The sequence below is a fragment of the Boleophthalmus pectinirostris genome, unplaced genomic scaffold (assembly GCF_026225935.1).
Source record: "Boleophthalmus pectinirostris isolate CB_2022bp ecotype Guang Dong unplaced genomic scaffold, ASM2622593v1 HiC_scaffold_21, whole genome shotgun sequence".
NCBI classification, from domain to species: domain Eukaryota; kingdom Metazoa; phylum Chordata; class Actinopteri; order Gobiiformes; family Gobiidae; genus Boleophthalmus; species Boleophthalmus pectinirostris.
In genome coordinates this window covers 8,546,728-8,566,841 of record NW_026571175.1, presented here as the reverse complement: position 1 = coordinate 8,566,841, position 20,114 = coordinate 8,546,728, and the positions used below count along the sequence as shown (strand labels likewise).

Genomic DNA, 20,114 nt, shown 5'->3' with positions numbered 1-20,114 from the left:
ATTTGTCTGGAATTTTGCTCAGTATGGCATTAAACTTTAGTAACTTGCATTTATTCCGTTATAGGTGTTTTGTTTTTGTTTTTTTTAATTGTAAATTGACTCACTTCACCTTTCTGTCTGTCTGTCTCCAGTTTAGTTTAATGCCATATTGTAAAACAGGTTCAGATATAGATTTATTTTAGTTATTTACTTTTCTGTCAGCAAGAAACCTTTTTATGTTATGGAAAAATACAGCTTATCATATCCTGTAGTCGTGTAATTTTGAGTGTAACTGGATTGTTTCTTATTAATGGGTTTCAGCTTCCTGGTACATGAGGACTTTTCCCTATTCAAAACATATATTTTGTTTTAAATGTGTTAACTGTAAATGTCCTTATATCTTGTCATTCTGAAACCTGTGGATTGAATGATCCAGGTTCACAAACCACAGAGTGAGACCTCTGTCTTGTTTTTTTGTGCTGTCCTCCCTTATTGCCCCTTTCTGAATTTGATGATTCAACAACGAGAATCACTGGTAGGGTGACCAGATTTTCAAAATCAAAAACTGGGACACACCCAGATTGGGATGGTTAATATAAAAACTGTTCCCTGGAAAATCCAGTCTCAACACTGTACCAGCGGCACTGATCTGTAAATCAAATCAGTCAAAGCTCTAAAAAGAGTATGTAACACTGTCCATTCTCAACTGACTTGTGTGTCAGTCATACTTCTGTCGTTGCAATGGAGTACTTTTTTTAAAATTTTTACCTTTTGGTCATTTTCAAGCATGTTGTGTGTGTTTTAGCTCAACAAATTACAATATATTGCCCTCGTTACTGTTGGCAAATGTCAAATTGGTCAAAAATAGAGAAATCTGAGGTTTTTTGATAAATCTGCTGGGACAGGGGACACAGGGCTCAAAACAGGGACTGTCCTGGGTAAAAAGGAGCATCTGGTCACTGGTCTACGTCACCATTATGTAAATATAATTTATTTTAACTTGAGTTGATTTTCAATGCTTATAAGGCCTGTATTAAACCATTTCTGATTTGTTATGTTTTCTCATCAAAAATATACCTGGAGTGGTGTTTTGTTTCATTCCCACGTTTAACACACAAACCCTGTGAATTTAGTTTACTGAGAGTTCTTCCCTCAAACAGGAAACACTCTGTTCCACCTTGTGATGTCATGTGGTAATACAGAAAGTTATCCACCGTTTTTAAACTCCATACACCTTCACTTTAATCAGTTGGATGATTTCAGCCTTGTAATTGCCTATTCTCTACTGAACTCAAGGTAAAAGGTAGCTGTTAACTTGAAAATTACCACTGCATGACATCACAAGGTGTGAGAGCATTTTGAGCTTTGGAGATGTAGACATTATAACAACTTGGCTTTAAGATGACAAGAATCAATTTTGTATAATAGGACCTTTAACAAACATACAAAAAACACACACTTTGAAAACTCACATTACGAAGATCATCTGAGCCCAAGAAAGTAGTTTTATTACAAAGTTTCAGCCATAATGACTCATACTTATTTGAGCTAATTTATTATTCTAGCATCCGAAGGTAAAAAATAATAATAAAAAAAACTATAAAAAGTAAACACATAAATCCATTACAGAATATTCAGTTAATCTGAGTAAAAAATGTGTTAGGACAAACATACATGTGAAGTTCTTAGCAGTAAAATGAATATACAGTAAAACTATACAGACATATATTTTCCTATTGGGACACAAAAGAGTCCAAGTCCTCTATAATAATGTACATTTCATATAAAAGACACCATAGCACCAGACATACAACATGTAAATTGTTCATAATTTATTTCTTGTCTTATTGATTTCTGAAATGCAGTGTTTTATGGGTTTCCGAGGACTGAAATTCCAGAATCCGTTCCTGGTTCTGGACAGGTCTCCAGTCGGGCCAATCGACTCTGTTCCTGGGCGATTGCTTCCGCTGAATGTTTGCACTTCTCTGACCCACACTGACATGTGAAGTACTTACTCTTTATGTCCCAGAAGCGGTCTCCGTAATCAAAACTAAAAGAAAATAAAGACATGCGAGTCAATTTAATCTGATTATTTATCCACATATGGGTTATTTAGTTGCTGGGGCTTCAAATAAAATACTTGCTATAAAAAGGTAATCAAAATAATTAGGCCTGGGAATCACAAAAAGTAGTGCTATAATGGCAATACAAAAATAACAAAAATATCAAAATATCAATATAAAAAAATTATGAGGCCAAAATTGATAACTGAATTGCACAATGTATATAAGGAATTGTGTTAAGATCTAGTCTCATGGTCTCACGGACCCAACTATCGCTTTACAATCCTTCCTCTGCTCCATCCACTGTAATACATGGAATCTCAGACTTTGACACCGAACATTTAACATGAGTTATGCAGCTGATGTTCTTATTTCTAACCCTATCCATTCTCTTCATGGAAAAGGACCTTAGCAGCTCCGGCTCTTGCATGGTTACCCTTTATGTAGCCCCATCTCATATAAAACACTTATTCTCTCCACCCATATCAACTTGCACACACCTCTCTTCTAAACCCATAGTGTTTGTATTGTTTTTGTTATGTAGAAATTCAGCTTTTACTACTATTTGGGTCAGTCTGGTGGCATGAATTCTTATTTTGAATGTCAAATGAATACACATTTTCAACACTGCAATTATTGACATCCCCTTTCAACAAGAGTTTCGTGTATTATGCATGTTGACCGTGACCAAGCAAATATATGCATAACTGATGACTTGTCCAAGATACTGGCATAATGTGCATCTGTGGTGAGCCTGTGTGGATCTAGCTAGCCAGCTGGCTTTGAAATGCTAAAGACTTTACACACCAATGCAGCAGGCTTTTGTAATAGCAAAACACATTTTCACATAAAAAATATTTCCTTTACAGTTATTTAGTCCCAGCTTCAGTCAGTACTTTTCTATCAAAACTGACATTCCTCTCTCAGGTGCATTCCCTCACTGACCAGTCCTGCCCTCATTATGTCATAATGCCCTGTGTACATACCTCTGTACCTGCCGGTATAACACCCAGTGTGGGACTACCCCACTCTCTCATTTCTGTCTCTGTCTCTCTCATCTCCCTCTCTCTTTTTACCTGATTTACCTGATCTTTACTTTTCTCTTTCTCTTGCAAACCACACAAGACAATTGACAAAAATATCCACTGTATTGTAAAAAATATATTTATATATACATATATAGATATAATTCTCAAATTCAACTCAATTCAACAACTGACAGTTCACTTCAGAGTATAGTGCATATATTTTGTGTTTTGAGGCCTCACCCGAGCTCCTGTCCACTGAGAATGTCCCGTGAGCTGAAGAAAGCAATCCGGGGGAACCTCAAGTCCTGGTGCAGCATAAAGACTCGGACCGGGATCAGGTTTGGGTCACACAGGTGGTTTATGAACCGGCTGATGTTTCCATAGTAACGGGCATCAATACAGTATACTTCCCCATCCTATAGGAGGAATAGGAATACTATTAAACCACTGGCCTGAGAATGGAACCAGACCATAAGCGCCATGTTTGTTCAGTGAACAATTCCTGTTTTCACTGCCCACTGCTCTACAGTGTTCTCCAGTTTAATTTTTTTAAATTGGTGATACACATAAGGGTTTGGCAGCATCCTATAGTTATTTTGGTAAATCTGCTATTCACTAGCGTGATCTGTAGCTTTTCATCAACTCTTTGTTGTGATAACATTTATGACGACGTCAGCTCCCATCGGGCACAGCAATTTTCTAATGCAGACTTTCTATTTAATTAAGCTGTTTTAGATGAATATTGTCTTTTAAAATACCAAATTATAGATTAATGAACCACGGTTATAGATTATAACTACAGTATTTAGTGAGCTCAAGCACAATATGTGTTCCTTAATTTTAGAACTTTATAGAAAATAGCCTCACCTTGTTGTCCAAGTCAAACAAATATGAGTCATCCTCTCTAACATCTGCCTCTGCGTCAGAAATTAGCTCTCCTACATATCTGTAAAAAAAAATGAACTTAATATAATGCAACATTTTACACAATAAAATCAATTAAAAACCTACTCGCAGATGAAACTTCCTTGTGGAATGTCTTGCAAAGCTCGAACCCCCCACCCCATCTTCTCTGTCCTGTACAGCTGAAGGCGGACTCTGGAGCATATGATAATAAAGTAAGGTAACAAGGTAATATGTGCATTTCTATTAATGAAGTAATTGTAATGTATTTCATAGCACCATTTTGTAAATATGTAATATCAATAAACTATAACTAGATTTGCTATACTTTTGTTGCTATACTTACTTGATTCCTGCCTGCACCACTCTGTTTTTACACGTCCGGTAACATGAACACGCCACGTTACATTCAAATATGAGCGGAGGTTCAATCTTATTAAACTCCTGTAGAAGTCGTTGGTCCTGGAATGAAAATAAAAAAGGATAATCATTTATATTTGATGGGAGTCATGTTGTAGAGCACTCATCATCATTTGATGAATTGTGTATTTGATTGTATACAAATAAATAATAAATAAGTCAAATAAACAAATCAACATACATCTATTATTGGTTAAATAAAATAATTATTAAAATGAAGTCCATAAAAAAACTAAAGAGCTCTTATTATGCTATTTTCTAATCTATGTTATAATGTTGTTTCCTCATGACAAAACATACCTGGAGTTCCGTTTTGTTTAATTCACTCATGTTTAACACACAAATATTGCATATTTAGGCTGAGCTTTTCTCTCAAACTGAAAACACTCATTTGGATCATTTCAGCGCTGGAATTGCCAGTCTCTACTAAACAAAATGTAAAATGTAGCAATTAATGTGAAAACTATCACTTCATAACATTACAAGCTGGAGTAGAGCATTTTGAGATCTGGAGATGTAGACAAACTAATAAAAAAGGATTGCTGAAACGTGTGAACTAAACAAAACACAACTCCAGGTATATTTTTCAGGAGGTAACAGCATTATAACATGGCTTAAACTTTAAAAGAGTCAATTTTGTGTAATATACTGTGCTCATATATATATATTATATATATATATAGACTTACCTTATCATACCAGCAGCGAATACTCAGCTGTCCACACAAGCAGTTACTGGAGGAACAGTCGTCAGTACAGCTACAATGCTAAAATGGAGAAAATACATAGATTAAACTAAATATATAGTTTAGATTATACAATTATATTTATATATAATTATATATTATATTAGTTATATAGATTAACTAATATAATGACCTTTCCCACAGTAAGAATGCATGTTTTTAAATTAATGCAGTTAATGCCATGCTGTAGAACATTTTAGTCAGAGCAACATCTTCTCCATAGTGACAAGCAGATCGCAGACGTCACCAGAAAAAATTACATTGTGCACCTTAAATGCAATGAGTAAGGTATTTTAGGTACAATTAATTACCTGTAAGTGTGTGATGTTGCGATCTATGTTCATTGCAGAAGTTTCACAGTTTTCTGAGACATATTTGTAATCTGAAGGACAACCCTCGTCGTCCACAGAGTTCACACACGGGATAGGCACGTTCTCATAGCCCTGTGCAATGTCCCTTTAATAACAAAAAAAAAGATTCATCTTAGTATTAACAAAGGGAAACATAGAAGTAGGGCAAGACTATTTGCCCTAAATCTATTAATACTTTGCAGCTGTTGTCATCAACATTCCTTGAGAGTGTGAAGCTAACTGTAAGCATGCTCTGTCTGAGAGCTTTGGTAGACGTTGATCTGAGCTGAGATCATTTTCACAAGCCTCTCAAATAAAATTACAGTCAAGCTAGCCATGTATAACAGTATTTCAGTTAGTCACTCTCTCCTTTTTTGTTTATAATTTGCAGCGTTTGATTATGTGTGAACTGTCACCAAAGTGACAGCTGAACATTCTGTGTTACACATACATTCAGAACACTCCCAAAGTGATGTCACTGCAAAAGTATTAATATTAGAGTAGAAAAGAATGTCATGAATTCTTCCTGTCTCCCCATCTCAGTAAGTAAATTCATACATAGGCGATGCGTGGTTTTCAGAATAAAGAATAAATAAATAATAAAATAAATAAGCACCACTGCCATAGCAGTTAACAAAGAAGTCATTTGAATGGTAAATGGTAACTCAGAATGGCAATAATAAACAGGAAACTGAAACAAAAACTGAAAAAAGTTAACAAGAGGAGTGTGTTGGTTCTTACGTGCATACGATTTTCTCCTGTTCGAAGCATGCGGTTGGTGATCCCTCTTCGTATTTTCCTGTTGATCTGAAGTGCGACCCAAACTGGTGTATCGACACGAGCTAGCGTTAGTGGCGTCTCCCCTTCTCTGTTCATAATGTCAATGTCTGCTCCACGGGACAGAAACAACCTGGAGACATAAGGTTTTTCCATAACAAGCCACAGATACAGAGCTTTATCCTCTTAAACAGCTGAAATCTACTATATAAAACATATTCTATCTATCTCTATCTCTATCGATAGATAGACATGTCTTAAAGGTGCTATATTACATGAAATGTATTCTTTTGCGCTTTTAGCCATGTTATAATGTTGATGTCTCAACAAAAACATACCTGGAGTTGTGTTTTGTTTCATTCACACTTTTAAGTAACCTTGCATTATTTGTCTGTCTACTTCTCCAAAGCTAAAAATGCTTTGTTCCACCTTGTGTCATAAATAGTTTTCAAGTTAACAGCTACCCAGTTCCAGGGCTGAAGCTCTGGACATGATTTGATGAGGAAACAACATTATAACAAAGATAAGAAAACATTGAAGCATTAACCACCACACTGCTTTGACTCACATGACACAGTCCAAGTATCCCTCTCTGGCGGCGATGTGCAGGGGGGTGTCTCCATGGATGTTTACTGATGACAGGGAGCAGCCAGAGTTTAGCACGAGCTCTGCGATGTCCACGTTTCCAGCGTACGCCGCCCAGTGAAGACACACATTTAGCTCCTGTTGGGAATAAAGTCATACAAGAAGGTGGGAAAAAGCAGTTAAACACCAGTGAATTCTAAAGTTGATGCCAACTACCTCAGACAAAAGTGTGATACTCTGTGTGTAATGAGATCTTTCAATATATAGATAAAATGGAGATACTCCAGTAAATAGTAAATAGTGATACTTTGTCCATCACAATTTTACCATCATTTATTTTAAACATGAAGCTCAATACAAGGAAGGTACAGAAACATACATTAAGCTTCTATTGGGAATGAGATTATTTACGGATGATGAGAGTTTAATGTTGAGTTCACACTGCAAAATCAAAAACATGCCCCAGGCCTCTAGTTGGATGCATTTGTATTTGAGGGCAGATGCTTGAAACTTGCTGATGTGAGGCGAACATTGCCGAAAGTTAACTTTTTTTTTTACTATGGGGTCTGATGCTTAAGTCAAGCCCTGAGCCCTTTATCTGCAAATTTGCATTGTTCAGTTAATAACCTTGGTGTTCTCCCTGATTTTGAGCTTTGGAGATGTAGACAGCCTAATTATAAAGAGTTACTCAGATTTGTGTGAATGAAGCAAAACGCAAGTCCAGGTATGTTTTTGAGGAGGAGAACATTATAATATGGCTTAAAGCTCACAAGAGTCAATTTTGTGTAATATAGGACCTTTAAATAAAGATGGTTATAGCCTTAGTGCTCACCTTATCATTAATAGTAACATCTGCTCCTCTGTTCAGCAAAGCCTTGATCACTTTAACATGTTTGTGCTCCGCTGCCCAAATGATCGGTGTCCAACCACCACTGTCCTGAAGAGAAATAAAAATGTTATAATGTTATCAAAGGAATATTGTGACAAAAATATCTAAACATTTACCTGTGCATTGACATCAACCTGTCCCGTTTCTAAAAGTAAGGTCACGATTTCCAAGTTTCCAAGTTTTGCAGCATGATGGAGTCCTGTGTATCCATCATCCTCCTAGACAGGCAGAAAAAGCCACATTAACAAATACAGCTATAAAAATGACTGGTAATATGATAGGAAAAAAACATGACAGATCCAAGCAGACATGTAGAAGATTAGTCTAACCTAGTCACCTGCTTGTTTCCATCGACACAGATGAGTTTAAATCCATATAGTGGAATAACTTAAGGAAAGCAATAACATTACCCTCCACCAGGATTTTAAATCTAATATATGGACATCTCACTCTTATTAAAGATCTTACCACATGGTAGACACACGCTCCGTTCTGGACCAAGTATCGAGCCACTTCAAGGTGATTGTTGATGACAGCTTCCAACAAAGGGGTCCGCATCTCTTTGTCCTGGGCATCTATACGAGCTCCAGCCTGTACGGTTACATAAATTTAAATATTTCAATAGATAAACCATTGAAAGAGCTCCAAGTGTGTTTTGAAATAAGACAAAGCTAAAGGAAAGTTGGAAATCCATATTCATATATACTGTTAAGTTAGTTTAAGTCTGAATCACCTGCACAAGGATGTAGCAGACCTCCAGCAACCCCCTCTGAGCCGCCGCGTGAAGAGCCGACCTCCTGTTTTGGGAGTCGGGCTGGTATGTGGGGTCTATGCCCTCCACTAACACAAAACAAATAAATAAATCAATTAAGATCAACAAAAATAAACAACTGTGAATATGATTTAGTAGTATAGAATTCTGTGAGACTGACTGAGCATGAGTAGGACCCTCTGGACCTCGCCCTGTTTGGCAGCAGGGTAGAGCTGACGAGGGTGGAAACGAAGCTTTTTCTTCCTATAAACAAGTAATAATAGTAATACAGGTAAATAATGAATAGCAGTGAATTAAGTCTATCAATAGCTCATTAGGGTTGTCAAAAATGCATACCCAGATACCAGTTTAAACTAAAATAAAACTAGAATCGAAACTAAAACAAGTGCTGATACTATGAACAGTCTTGAACTTAACTGTATGAAATTAGGACAACACAATCAAGATTTCTATGTATGGAATTTGAAGATAAATGTTTTTTTTTTTTTCTTAGTACTGAAACATTACAGTGCACAAAAATTTATGAACAATACAGTATGGCAACAAAAACAGGTAATCTGGTATTAGCTTTTAATTTGCAGACTGACCTCTCAGTGTCCTGTGTGAGAATAGCCTTTTGGAGTGCCGTCCTGCTGGGTCCTGGTGGAAGTGCCCCGGGGCTGATGGGTTTTCCATTGGGCATACAGAGGGAGGGCCCTACACTGTCCACACCTCCCTCTGCTGGTGGGACAGAGGCAGCGGTCGCTGCTGAGCCCACAGTCTGAGGAGGTTGCTGCTGCTCAACGGCCAACTTCAAACCGTGACTCCGCATCCGAGCACTGAGAGAATGAAAGCACCAACTATTAATTGCATGAACTTTTAAATATGTCATGAATTCCAAAAGAAAGTAAAAGTGTTGAGCTTCAGTTGACATCACAACATTGTATTTGTTCTGAACATTTAAAGAGGGGGTAATCTGCTTCTATGGGGTATTAACTACCAACACATAACATATGTAGATAACCATGTTTCCTTTTATTGATTTGAAAATACTATATTCACAAAAACAACATGTCACATTTCACTTCAGTCTCCCCTCCCTTAACTCCCCATGGCAAGTCACTCCCCCTTCAGAGCGTTATCATAACACAATCAGCGTGCATCCCACTAATGGGAGACAGTAGCTCAGTTGGTTGTTTGAATGTTTGTCCACTGATTTGAAGGTTCGACATAAACAACACTGCATCAGGTCTGTCAAATTGCTGTGTGTGAACATTGCAAAGACTCTTACAGCTAACCATAACCCCGGGCTCAGACTGCATGCAGAGTGCAGCTACGTTACAAGTATTCCATATAATAGACCCTATTTACGCTTACTGGAAGACGCTTGGATGGCGACTAATCGCATCTTTGATGTCACTTACAGGCAGCTGGTTATAACTGTTAATCTGCCAAACATTACGGAATGATAAAAAAAAAAAATTGTAAGTTAGACAAATTAAAAATACACAAATTAATACGCAATTTATAAAAGCAAAAAATAAAGAATACAATGACATCTAGATGAAGAAAAGCAGGCTATTTTCTCAGTTTTCCCAGATTTTAACAGAATTACTACTGCCAACAGAGCCCATTGGAAGTCATCATCCACATGTTCCCAAACATCTTCTGGTTTGGGACGTAAGCATGAATAGAGCCCATTAGCAAGTAAGTAGCGAGAGGGGCTTATACTGCCTTGCGGTCTGATGGTGCTGGTGTAGCACAGTGCTCTGGATCATTTCCGTCAGAAGTTTATTTTTGCTAGATGCCGTAGCAGACAGCAGCCTTTTGCCTTAAATAAATGAATATCAAGCATGGTCTCACACATGCAGCTTCAATGAAGATGACGATGACACTGCAGCAAAGCACCGCTCCTCATGCGAGTATCACAACATAACATCACATTTAAACTGGTTCGACACAGGAGTCGCAGCTGGACCAGGTGCTGTCTGAGCAGTATCCCATAATATTAACAAATATGGAAGCAACAAATATTTATAAGTAGATAGCGCTGTATGTAAAACTGAGTAAGTGAGTTTTATCTTAATATAGTGTCATTTTCAAATGAGTTGATGGTTTCTTCTCAGACAAACACATTTCAATGAATTGTTGACTGTGTGTTAATGACAAATGAATCCAAATCTACTCTACCTGACAGGTCTCTCCGGCATCTGCCCATCCTTGGTTCCACCTGTGGATGCTGTGAGTGAGGGTGCGTTGGGGGTGGAGGGGGGCAGTGACGGGGTGGTGGTGGAGGAGGCGGACATGGTGACCACAGTTGCAGCTGAAGCTGAGCTCGGGACCGTCACTTCCTGTGCCTCTGACGCGTCCTCTCCACAATGTGGACAGAAGATCATCCCCCCTCCATTTGCCCTCCGGCCCCCACCCAAAACTGTCACACACCCCCGATGGAAACGATGGGTAATGCGCTGGTCTGGACAGCACTCCAGAAATGTGCCCTGGAAATGATTATGTTAAGTTAGTAATACAGTTTATCCTTAGGTACAGAAGGCCTATGTGACAATTTCAACTGCATGCCCCTATTTGCATAATTCAATAACAATAATCCTAGTTTTTAAATCATGTTCATTGACAAGAGCAAAGAAATACTGGTCCTAATTTGTGGCTTAACTTAAATTCAGCTAAAGTGTTCTTTCTTACAGCGAGGCAGAAGTATCCACAGCCAGGACAGCAGTGGTGTTTGACCATGTGGGATCGATGGACATCACAGAGGATCATGAGCGGGACACGACTCGAGGGGCGCATCGTCTCTGCCTTTAGGGTTCGATTTGTGCATGTCCGGAGCTGAGTGAACAAAGAAGAGTTCATTTTTTAAAGAGGGAGTACTTTGTTTTAAAACTTCAGGTATGTTTTTAATGAGGGAACAATATTCTAACTAGAGCTCGACCAATATGGATTTTGTTGTGGCCGATATGAAACCGATATAATGGGAGCTGGCGCTGCCGATAGCCGATATAATCGCTGATATATTTAGTGATGTAAAAATTCACTGTAAATCTTGAATTGTTTAAAAAACTTAGGTTTGGCTCTAGTGGATTCTAAATTGGGTTTATTTAGGCAACATTTATTGTTATTCTGACTCTTTACATCATATTTACATAAAGTAGATTGGCCTAATGGCATTTTTGCATCACATTCTAGCTACTAGTGATGGGTATTCCAGTTTTTTTTTTTTTTTTTTTTGGAGAACCGGCTCTTTTGGCTCGGCTCACTAAAGCAGCTGGCTCTTTCGGCTCCCAAGCGACTCTTGAGATTGTTTTGTTGCAAGCAGGACTAAACCAAAACTGAACCAGGACTGAAAAAGGACTAAACCAGGACTAAAACAGATTTAAACCATGTGTAAAACAGGACTAAACCAGAACTGAACCAGGACTGAGTGTCGGGACTCGGTCTCTCCCTCACTCGAGCCCAAGATTAGTCCTGGCATATTCATTTTATGCTGAACTGCAGCCAAATATGCACTTTTTTTTTTTTTATCCTATGCACACGCAGATTTCTGAAAGTTTCATTTTCAGCCGCTGCTGCTTTCAAACTACAGGTCTACAAGCGGCTTGAAGAGAAAAAGTGAGAAAACAGCATGTTTATGTGCGGGAGCTACAGCAGCTAAACGCTAATAACAAATAGCCAAAACTAGCTTCAAAGTCGATGTATTTCCAACACTCACAGGCTCCTCCTCACATCACAAGTCTGCACTAATAAAAGTCCTTTTAATCCAGACTCAAACTGATTGTCCGTAAAAAGAATATAATCTCAGTGTTGCGCACCGCTGCGGGTGTAAACAATAGCACGTGAGTGAAGTGACGTGACTCTGGGGGTGTGTTCAGGGACAGTACGGACACAAACACAGACAAATTACACCGCAGATAAATACTGATGTGGAGCCACATATTAGGACATTTATCTGTCTGTAAATTGGATTAAATGAACATAATGTAGAGAGTCTAAGATTTATAATGAGGTATAACATGCCCACGTGAAATATCAGCAAGCATATCGGCCGATAGCCGACATGTCTACAGGTGCCCATATCAGCCAATAATATCGGCCAGCCGATATATCGGCCGGGCTCTAATTCTAACATGGTTAAAATCTCAGAAAAATCCATTAAGCATAATATGTGTTCTTTAATGCTTTATTCAGGCTATTAAAAGGGTAGTCATACCTACTAAAAGTCTTACCTCTCCGTTGAGGCTTTCTGTGGCCATGCAGGCTCTGAAGCAGCGCTGACTTGAGCCGTCAACACGAGGCGCCTCCATCCGACAACTGCACAACGGGAGCTCCTCCAACCGCTCCACCTCACCCCCATCACTGCCCTCTGCAGGCGGAACACAGCAAAATAGGAATGTCAACAAACAGGAATGGGACAAAAACGCATTGCATCAATTTTGCAGTTTAGTGCTTTTTTATTGCCACTAATCTGGAATCTATGTATACAGCATGTAGGCACTTACATGTGTAGCGCCTACTGAACTTAAAATGATTTAGTTCTGCTATTTTAAAGGGTGAATATTACATTATTTTCTGATTTATGCTATAATGTCGTTTCCTCAAACAAAGCATTTTGAGCTTTGGAGCTGTAGACAGACTAAAAGAATACTCAAACACGCATGAATGAAACAAAACACAGCTCCAGGTATGTTTTTGAATAGGTAATGACATTTTAACATGGCTTAAAGGTCACAAGAATTAATTTTCTATAATGGAGGACCTTTAATCAAAAATCCAATCTTGTTCCCGTTCTGCCCTTCAAGCACAAGCAAAGTCACTTTCTCTCATACACAGGCTTAACAAAAAATAGCTAAAGAAACATATTAGGCCTATACGTTCTCTACAAGTTAATTCTGACAGTATAGAAGAAACTGTCTCATAAAATTCAATTGTTAAATAATTGTGGTAATCAATTTGGTATAATTGAAAAGCCCTTTTGAAAATTATGTATATAAAGTGACCAGTAATAAGGTCCCTAACTTATAGGGACCAACTATGTAAGGCTTTATTATAATTAATATAATAATTTAAAATAATTAAATTGTAACCATCATAAATAACTAATTGGGTATATAACTTCATTCATTATTAGTATATAAACATTAACTAACCAGGCTGAGGTGACTGGGTTAGACTGTCCGCAGCAGCAATGTCCAAAGCGCCCAAAGGAACCTCCGTATAGTCAGGAGCACCCCCTGGTGGAAACATTAACAAATAGAATTACTTGGGGGGGGGGGGGGGGGTTGTGATGTTTCCAATAAGAAAAATATGCTTCTCACCTGCTACACTCTCTACTCCACCCCCTGAGTCTTTATCCTGATCCGATGTTAACCAGTGTCCAGTTTTGGTCTGGGTCGTTCTTGTGTCAGAATCTAATTGCTGCCAACATAAATTGTCAATTGTTTTTAAAGACAAGAGTATTTTACTTCTCTGGGGTATTAACTGCTAACACATGACATATTTAGATTCCCATGTCACCCATTATTGTTTTGAAAATGCACTTAAAATATTTTAACATGTTTTATATGTTTTGCTTTCATTTTTGAAACTTCTCCCCTTCCTTTTCTCTGTACTAAGTTACTCCCCATCATAGTGCAATCACATCACAATCCATGTGCATCCTACTAATGAAACTGCTGTACACTACATCAGGTTTGTCAAGTTGCTGTGTACAGTTGTGTATCATTCGTTTGTATATTTATGGAGAACTGTTGTGTGGGAGCATGGATGACGTAGGCTTGTGAGCTGAGCATTGCACAGAATCGTCTAAACGTAAGGAGGGTTTGAATAGGACCCATGTAAGGGCACTAAATGACTCTTACATACAAAGATGGCATCTAAAACCTCTTCAGGTATCTTTTTGATGAGAGATGTTACATAATAACATGGTAAAAACATGGTAAAAAGCAAAAAATAAATAAATAAATTTATTAGCCCCTCGTTAAAAACATTGAAATTCTTGTTCATTAAGTAATAACAGAATGCACTAGTGTGATCAATCAATCAAACCATCCAACCAAAATCTCTAGGCTGGTCTCATACCTTGTCCAGTGAAACTGGGCTGGGGATGAGGCTTCTCCTTGTGCTGTCCTCTGTGTCGCCCATAGACCCATTATTTTGCACTGACACTGGTTTAGAAACATGCTCCGGGGTTTTATGAGATTCCTAAATTCATCATGAGAAAAGCTATAATTATTAAAAAGGCAAAAAATTTAATTTTGGTGTAGCTTTAGTTTATGTCTTACCGTGTTGTCTGGTCCCGTCTTCGATAGATTATCAAACAAGTGTTCAAGTTTTCTCTTCTTAGCAACTGTAAAATAAAGGCATATTTACAGGTAAGTGGCTTGTAATGTGATACAAGACTTTTTATATAGTAGAATGCAAAAAAAAATTAGTGCAACGGCTGCAGATCAGAAGACAATTTAAGGTGTCTTTTTAACAAGGGATGTTTATTCTGAAGCCACAAATAGTTATAACAGGTTTCAACTGCTCCTTTGGTCTCAACCTGTGCCTCTCTGCAGTGGAACCGTTAGAAATCTGAAGTCATGGTCAAGTTATGTGTGACTAAACAGTTCAAGGAATTCAATTGTACCTCATAAAAATTAAAAAATATTTCCATCCATTTATTTTTTTATACTGCACCATATGCTCAATATTCAAATTTAGCATATTTCCAATATAATTTCAATATATTTAAAAAAATATTTCTATTCTAAATATAACATTTAGCCACTGACCATGTTCTGGATCAGGTTGGTCCGTTGTCTGTGGTCCACTTATTTGACTTATCTACAAAAAAGAAACTGGAAATTAGTGAAGGTTTAAAAAATCTTTGCTTACTTTTTTCAGGAAAAAAAATGTAACGTTATAATAACTACACTACACTAGCCTTAATAAAGCATGAACAATGATTTAATTCATAATGAACATTGTTTATAAAGAATTATTTAGGCTTAGTAACTACTTCAAAGCTATATTGTGCTATTTTCTGATCTTTGTTATAATGTTTCAGGAAGTGCTCCTGTGTTTTTAAACTCCATAGTCTATTTGGATGTGTTCAGCCCTGGAATTGTCAATATGTACTGAACAAAAAATAAAAAGGTAGCTGTTAACTTGGAAACTACGGCTTCATGATATCACAAGGTGGAGCAGAGCATTTTGAGCTTTGGAGATGTAAAACTAATAATAAAGTATTACTCAATGTGTGAACAAAATGAAATACAACCTACAGGTATGTTTTTGATGTGATGAGGAACGGCATTATAATTTGGCTTAAAGAGCACTCAAATCCATGTTCTGTAAGATTGAACCTCAATTAATCAAGGGGTTAGGAGTTTACTGAGCAGTTACTAAGCCTGAATCATCCAATAATAAACTGTTTGTTCAATATGAATCAAGTTTTTGCTCATGCTGTATTAGGGCTAATTAAAGTGTAGTTATTACAAAGTGTTACCAGTTAACTTACCTGTGCAAAAGGAGGCCTGTTCATGGTCTTTCGAGCGCGGTGGATTTTGGGTGGACCAGGGGAGGCCGATGGAGAGGCAGTCCCAGGAGAGGAGAGGGGGGCTGGGGGCAGGGACGACTTACTGCTGCCCGGGCCAGACACACTCATCTTGGCTCTGCCCGGAGACTGGAGCGTGGACGAGGTAGAGGGAGAAGACAGTAACGAGCCGGACATCGAAGAGTGGGGTTTAGGCGGAAGAACTGAAAAAATTTATAATAATAATAATAAAGTCAAGAGATGTTTAAATAATAGAATAATACATGTAACCAGTTTACAGTAACAAACTCTATTAGATCAATGTGGGGACTAGGAGCTCCAGCCTACATCTTTTTTGTTTATATAGAATGATGAACACGCTTTTACTTAGAATAACCTAAATGTGACTAAAATAAACCAATCAATCAAAACCTTCAGGCACAATTAATTGTTCTGCATATAAATGAAGATGCTATGGTCTTTTATTTAAGATGTGTATTTTTCCATTAGATTGAGTTATAAAAAATGAACAACAAAAAACTAAATCAATCACAAAATATTATAATGCAAATTTGTGTCCTTATTTTCTGAGGGTGGAGAGTCACCTGCATCATTTTATGGAAACAGAAGCTTAAAACCATACTTCGGGAACATTCTCTGTAGAAATAAGTTTTATTAATTATTATCCATCCAGAAGGATATTACTCTAAAAATGCCAACAGAATAGAACCAATACACCTTGCAGAATAGAAGGCATAAAATAATATAATTAAACTAGTAGCACTGCATCACCTTTCATGCAATAGTAAAGACACTGTAGGTTCCTTTACATTGTATTGAGAAACATCCTATATTGAGTAGTCCAAATCTGTTGACAGTTGATTTAAAAAAAAAAACTAAAGAGAAGTTTGGGGTGGGGGTCCGGTCTGCAATATTTCAAACTTCCTCTTCTACAAACGTCCACTTTCCATCTTGTGAAAATGTAACCACCAGGAAGAAGAGATTTAGTTTGGCTATATTTCTATCTGATATCACACCAGACGCAGGCTCAAAAACACCCTGCCAGTCCCACAACTTCGCTTACCACCAAAATTAGACAAAATGCCACTGAAGTCCAAGGCCATGAGAAAATAAAACACTAAAACACTAAAACGTGCTTAGACATACTTTGCGTAGTTTTAAATAGAGGTGAAGTTTACAATTTTACTTTGTGGTCATGGGCAGCAGATATGAGAGATTACACTTACTATGTCACCAAACCAAGTGGAAAACCATGAAAACCTGTAATATGAACTTTAACAGCCTTACCTCCTGTTGATTTGTGTGTCGGTGATGTAGTTGGGGAACTGTCTTTAGATCGGACACCATCTTTGGGCTTTGGTGATCCTTGAAGAAAAATTGAAGTCTTTGCCCCCATCAGGTCTGGTTTCTTCACAGCGGAGAGAGGGCTACAGGCTGCATTATCTGGATAAATTTAAATTTATATAGCTGGTTATTATACAAAGGAATTGATAGATTAGATAGATTAGAAAGAGCGTTTACCTTCTTCAATACGATTTGGCCCTGGTAGTGTTTCTTTGGATGCATCTAGTTCAGTAGAGTCCTTGAGATACAAATTGCAATATCAATTACAATTTTAAATGTTTCTTATCTATGTTATAATGTTGTTTCCTGCAATTGTGTTTTATTTCAGTCACACAAATCCTTCATGTTTAAGAGTTCTTTTCTCAAACTGAAAAGACCCTGTTCCACCTTGTAATACAGGAAGTGGCTCTACTGTGTTTTTAAAGTCCATTCATCTTCACTGGAGTAATGTGGATCATTTTCAGCCTTGGAATGGCAAATCTGTCCTGAACTAAAGGTGAAAGGTAGCTGTTATCAAGAAGGGATAGTTTTCAAGTTATCACAAGTGGAACAGAGCATTTTGAGCTTCGTAGATTTAGGCACACTAATAATAAAGAAGTGCTCAAACATGTGTGCATGAAACAAAACACAACTCCAAGTATGTTTTTGATGAGGTAACATTATAACATGGCTTAAAGCTCACAAGAGTAACCATTTATATTATCTTGCTGTTCTTAAACTATATGTTGCAACTCTGGAATTTGCCAATTGTGGGACAAATAAAAGTTATCTTATATATTATGAATGTGTAGTCTAAAAAGCACTATTATCACTCCTTATTTGAAGCTAGTACGGGTAGTAATATCATTTGTTGTAGAGAGGATTGCAACAGCAGCACTAGTGAAATAAAACGTGACCTAGTTAGTATGAGTATTAATGGCGTATAAGTGTAGTAGTAACACTTACAAGTGAATTAGTGCTATAACAGTGAGCGTAGCTTTTTCAAACTTGTACCTCAAGCTACTTGAGTCAAGGATCATAGGCTTGAACTTAATTTTGCAGTATTTGCAGTTTTGTTAGTCTCTCTCTGAAATTCCGTTACTTTGATCAGATATAGCGGTGCACAGCAAACTTCGCTCGGCTCGCACTTACTTTTCCTTTGTTTTTAGCGCAGCTAGTGATGGCAGCAATGTGGATATCGTGTTGGATCCTGAGATGCCTGGCCGGGTTTGTAGTGTTCCCAACGTATGCCAACTCGTGACGGCACAGTTTACACACAATACGCCTCTTGTCAAGGACTCCGTGGATTCTCCAAAATCCAAAATATTCCCAAACTGCGGATTTACTGCCTCGGGGAGACACGATTTCTAGTTTTTCACCAAAGCTGCTCTCCATGGCCGCGGCTCTGGCATTGTTTAGAGGCGTGCGCGCTCGTGCAAGGGGTGGGATCAATCTGACTTCCGGTGGGATTTATGTCAAAATAATAGCGAAGTGTTTCCCATAGATTCTAGTGACACAACTCATTTTCCTTTGAATAGTTTAATCTCATATATATTTTATGGAGTAAAATGTCATGTCATATTATATATATATATTAAAAAAAATATATATATATATATATATATATATATATATATATATATATATATATATATATATATATATATATATATATATATATATATATATATATATATATATATATATTTTTTTTTTTTTTTTTTTTTTTTTTACTTAAAGACATATTATGCTTTTGTTTCCAGGAACGTTTTTAGTATAAAAGGAACTAATGTGTAAGAGTTTGATATTAAATTTCATAAACTTTACCTATCTGTGTCCCTATACGAGGTAATCATGTTCAAATCAAATATAGATTTTACTGATTTCAAATCTGGATTTATTCTTAATTAGACATGATGTTCCATTTGTTTATGTTATAGCTTGTGTGTTTTGATGATCCTTCTCACATGAATCCTCCTGCAAATAAAGGACACATAGGAGTTTTGTCCTTTATTTGCAGCTTTAGGCACTGGCAACCTGGTTTCAGTTGTGTTCAGTTATAATACCTTTTTAAAAAACAGTAAGAGTACAAGCTGCATACAGTTCTTTTAAACTATAACATACATGGATCATTATTTTACATTTTGGCCATTGCACAACATAAATGTAAAACAGCTTAATAATAGATGCAGGTGCAGTGACTTTTGTTTGCAGACCTAAACTGAATCACAAACAATGTCAATTTTAAGTCATATCTCCCCTTTGAACAGTCCTTTTTGCCCACTATAGTCACTTAGTTTCCAGTCAGGCTGGAATGTTCCACAGGTATTTCACTTCTCTTCTCACATGTACTCAAGTGGCTTTATTGCTCAAATATACCATGTTACCCTTTCCACAGTTACACCTGTAATTTGGCCTGGTGGAGATAGATAAGATTAGTAGATATTAGATATTAGATCCAACAATAACATCTCCGTGGAGACAGGCAGGTGCTGCACCCTCGTGTGCATCTAGTGCATCACCTTAAATAGAACATGCCACAATTGGTATTCTTCATTAGGCATCAGTGCATCTTTAGATGATATGCAGGCATGATTATTTTGATAAAACGTATTGTTCTTGTCATTTTGTATTGACATTATATTTGATTATTACGTTGTTTAAGTCAATTAGACTTTTAGTGATAATCGTGAAATACAATGTATGAAATCTGAACTGTAGGCTATTGTTGTCATTTTGGGACAAAACCAT

At 37.2% G+C, this 20,114-nt stretch overlaps 1 protein-coding gene across 1 annotated transcript; it reads right to left on the bottom strand.

The window, feature by feature from the left end:
• Positions 1–1,463: 1,463 nt before the first annotated feature.
• Positions 1,464–18,877, bottom strand: LOC110173288 (euchromatic histone-lysine N-methyltransferase 2). The gene is given in 28 exon segments (XM_020939281.2): positions 1,464–2,029; positions 3,311–3,486; positions 3,938–4,016; positions 4,082–4,168; positions 4,320–4,435; positions 5,083–5,160; positions 5,451–5,595; positions 6,231–6,247; positions 6,249–6,399; positions 6,835–6,989; positions 7,684–7,788; positions 7,857–7,958; positions 8,209–8,331; positions 8,474–8,580; positions 8,673–8,755; positions 9,100–9,330; positions 10,682–10,989; positions 11,192–11,335; positions 12,730–12,866; positions 13,651–13,734; positions 13,819–13,918; positions 14,582–14,704; positions 14,785–14,849; positions 15,277–15,328; positions 16,005–16,243; positions 17,328–17,483; positions 17,562–17,622; positions 18,516–18,877. Coding segments are annotated over 28 exon segments (3,648 nt in total). The 5' UTR covers positions 18,759–18,877; the 3' UTR covers positions 1,464–1,848.
• Between the last annotated feature and the right edge of the window lie 1,237 nt (positions 18,878–20,114).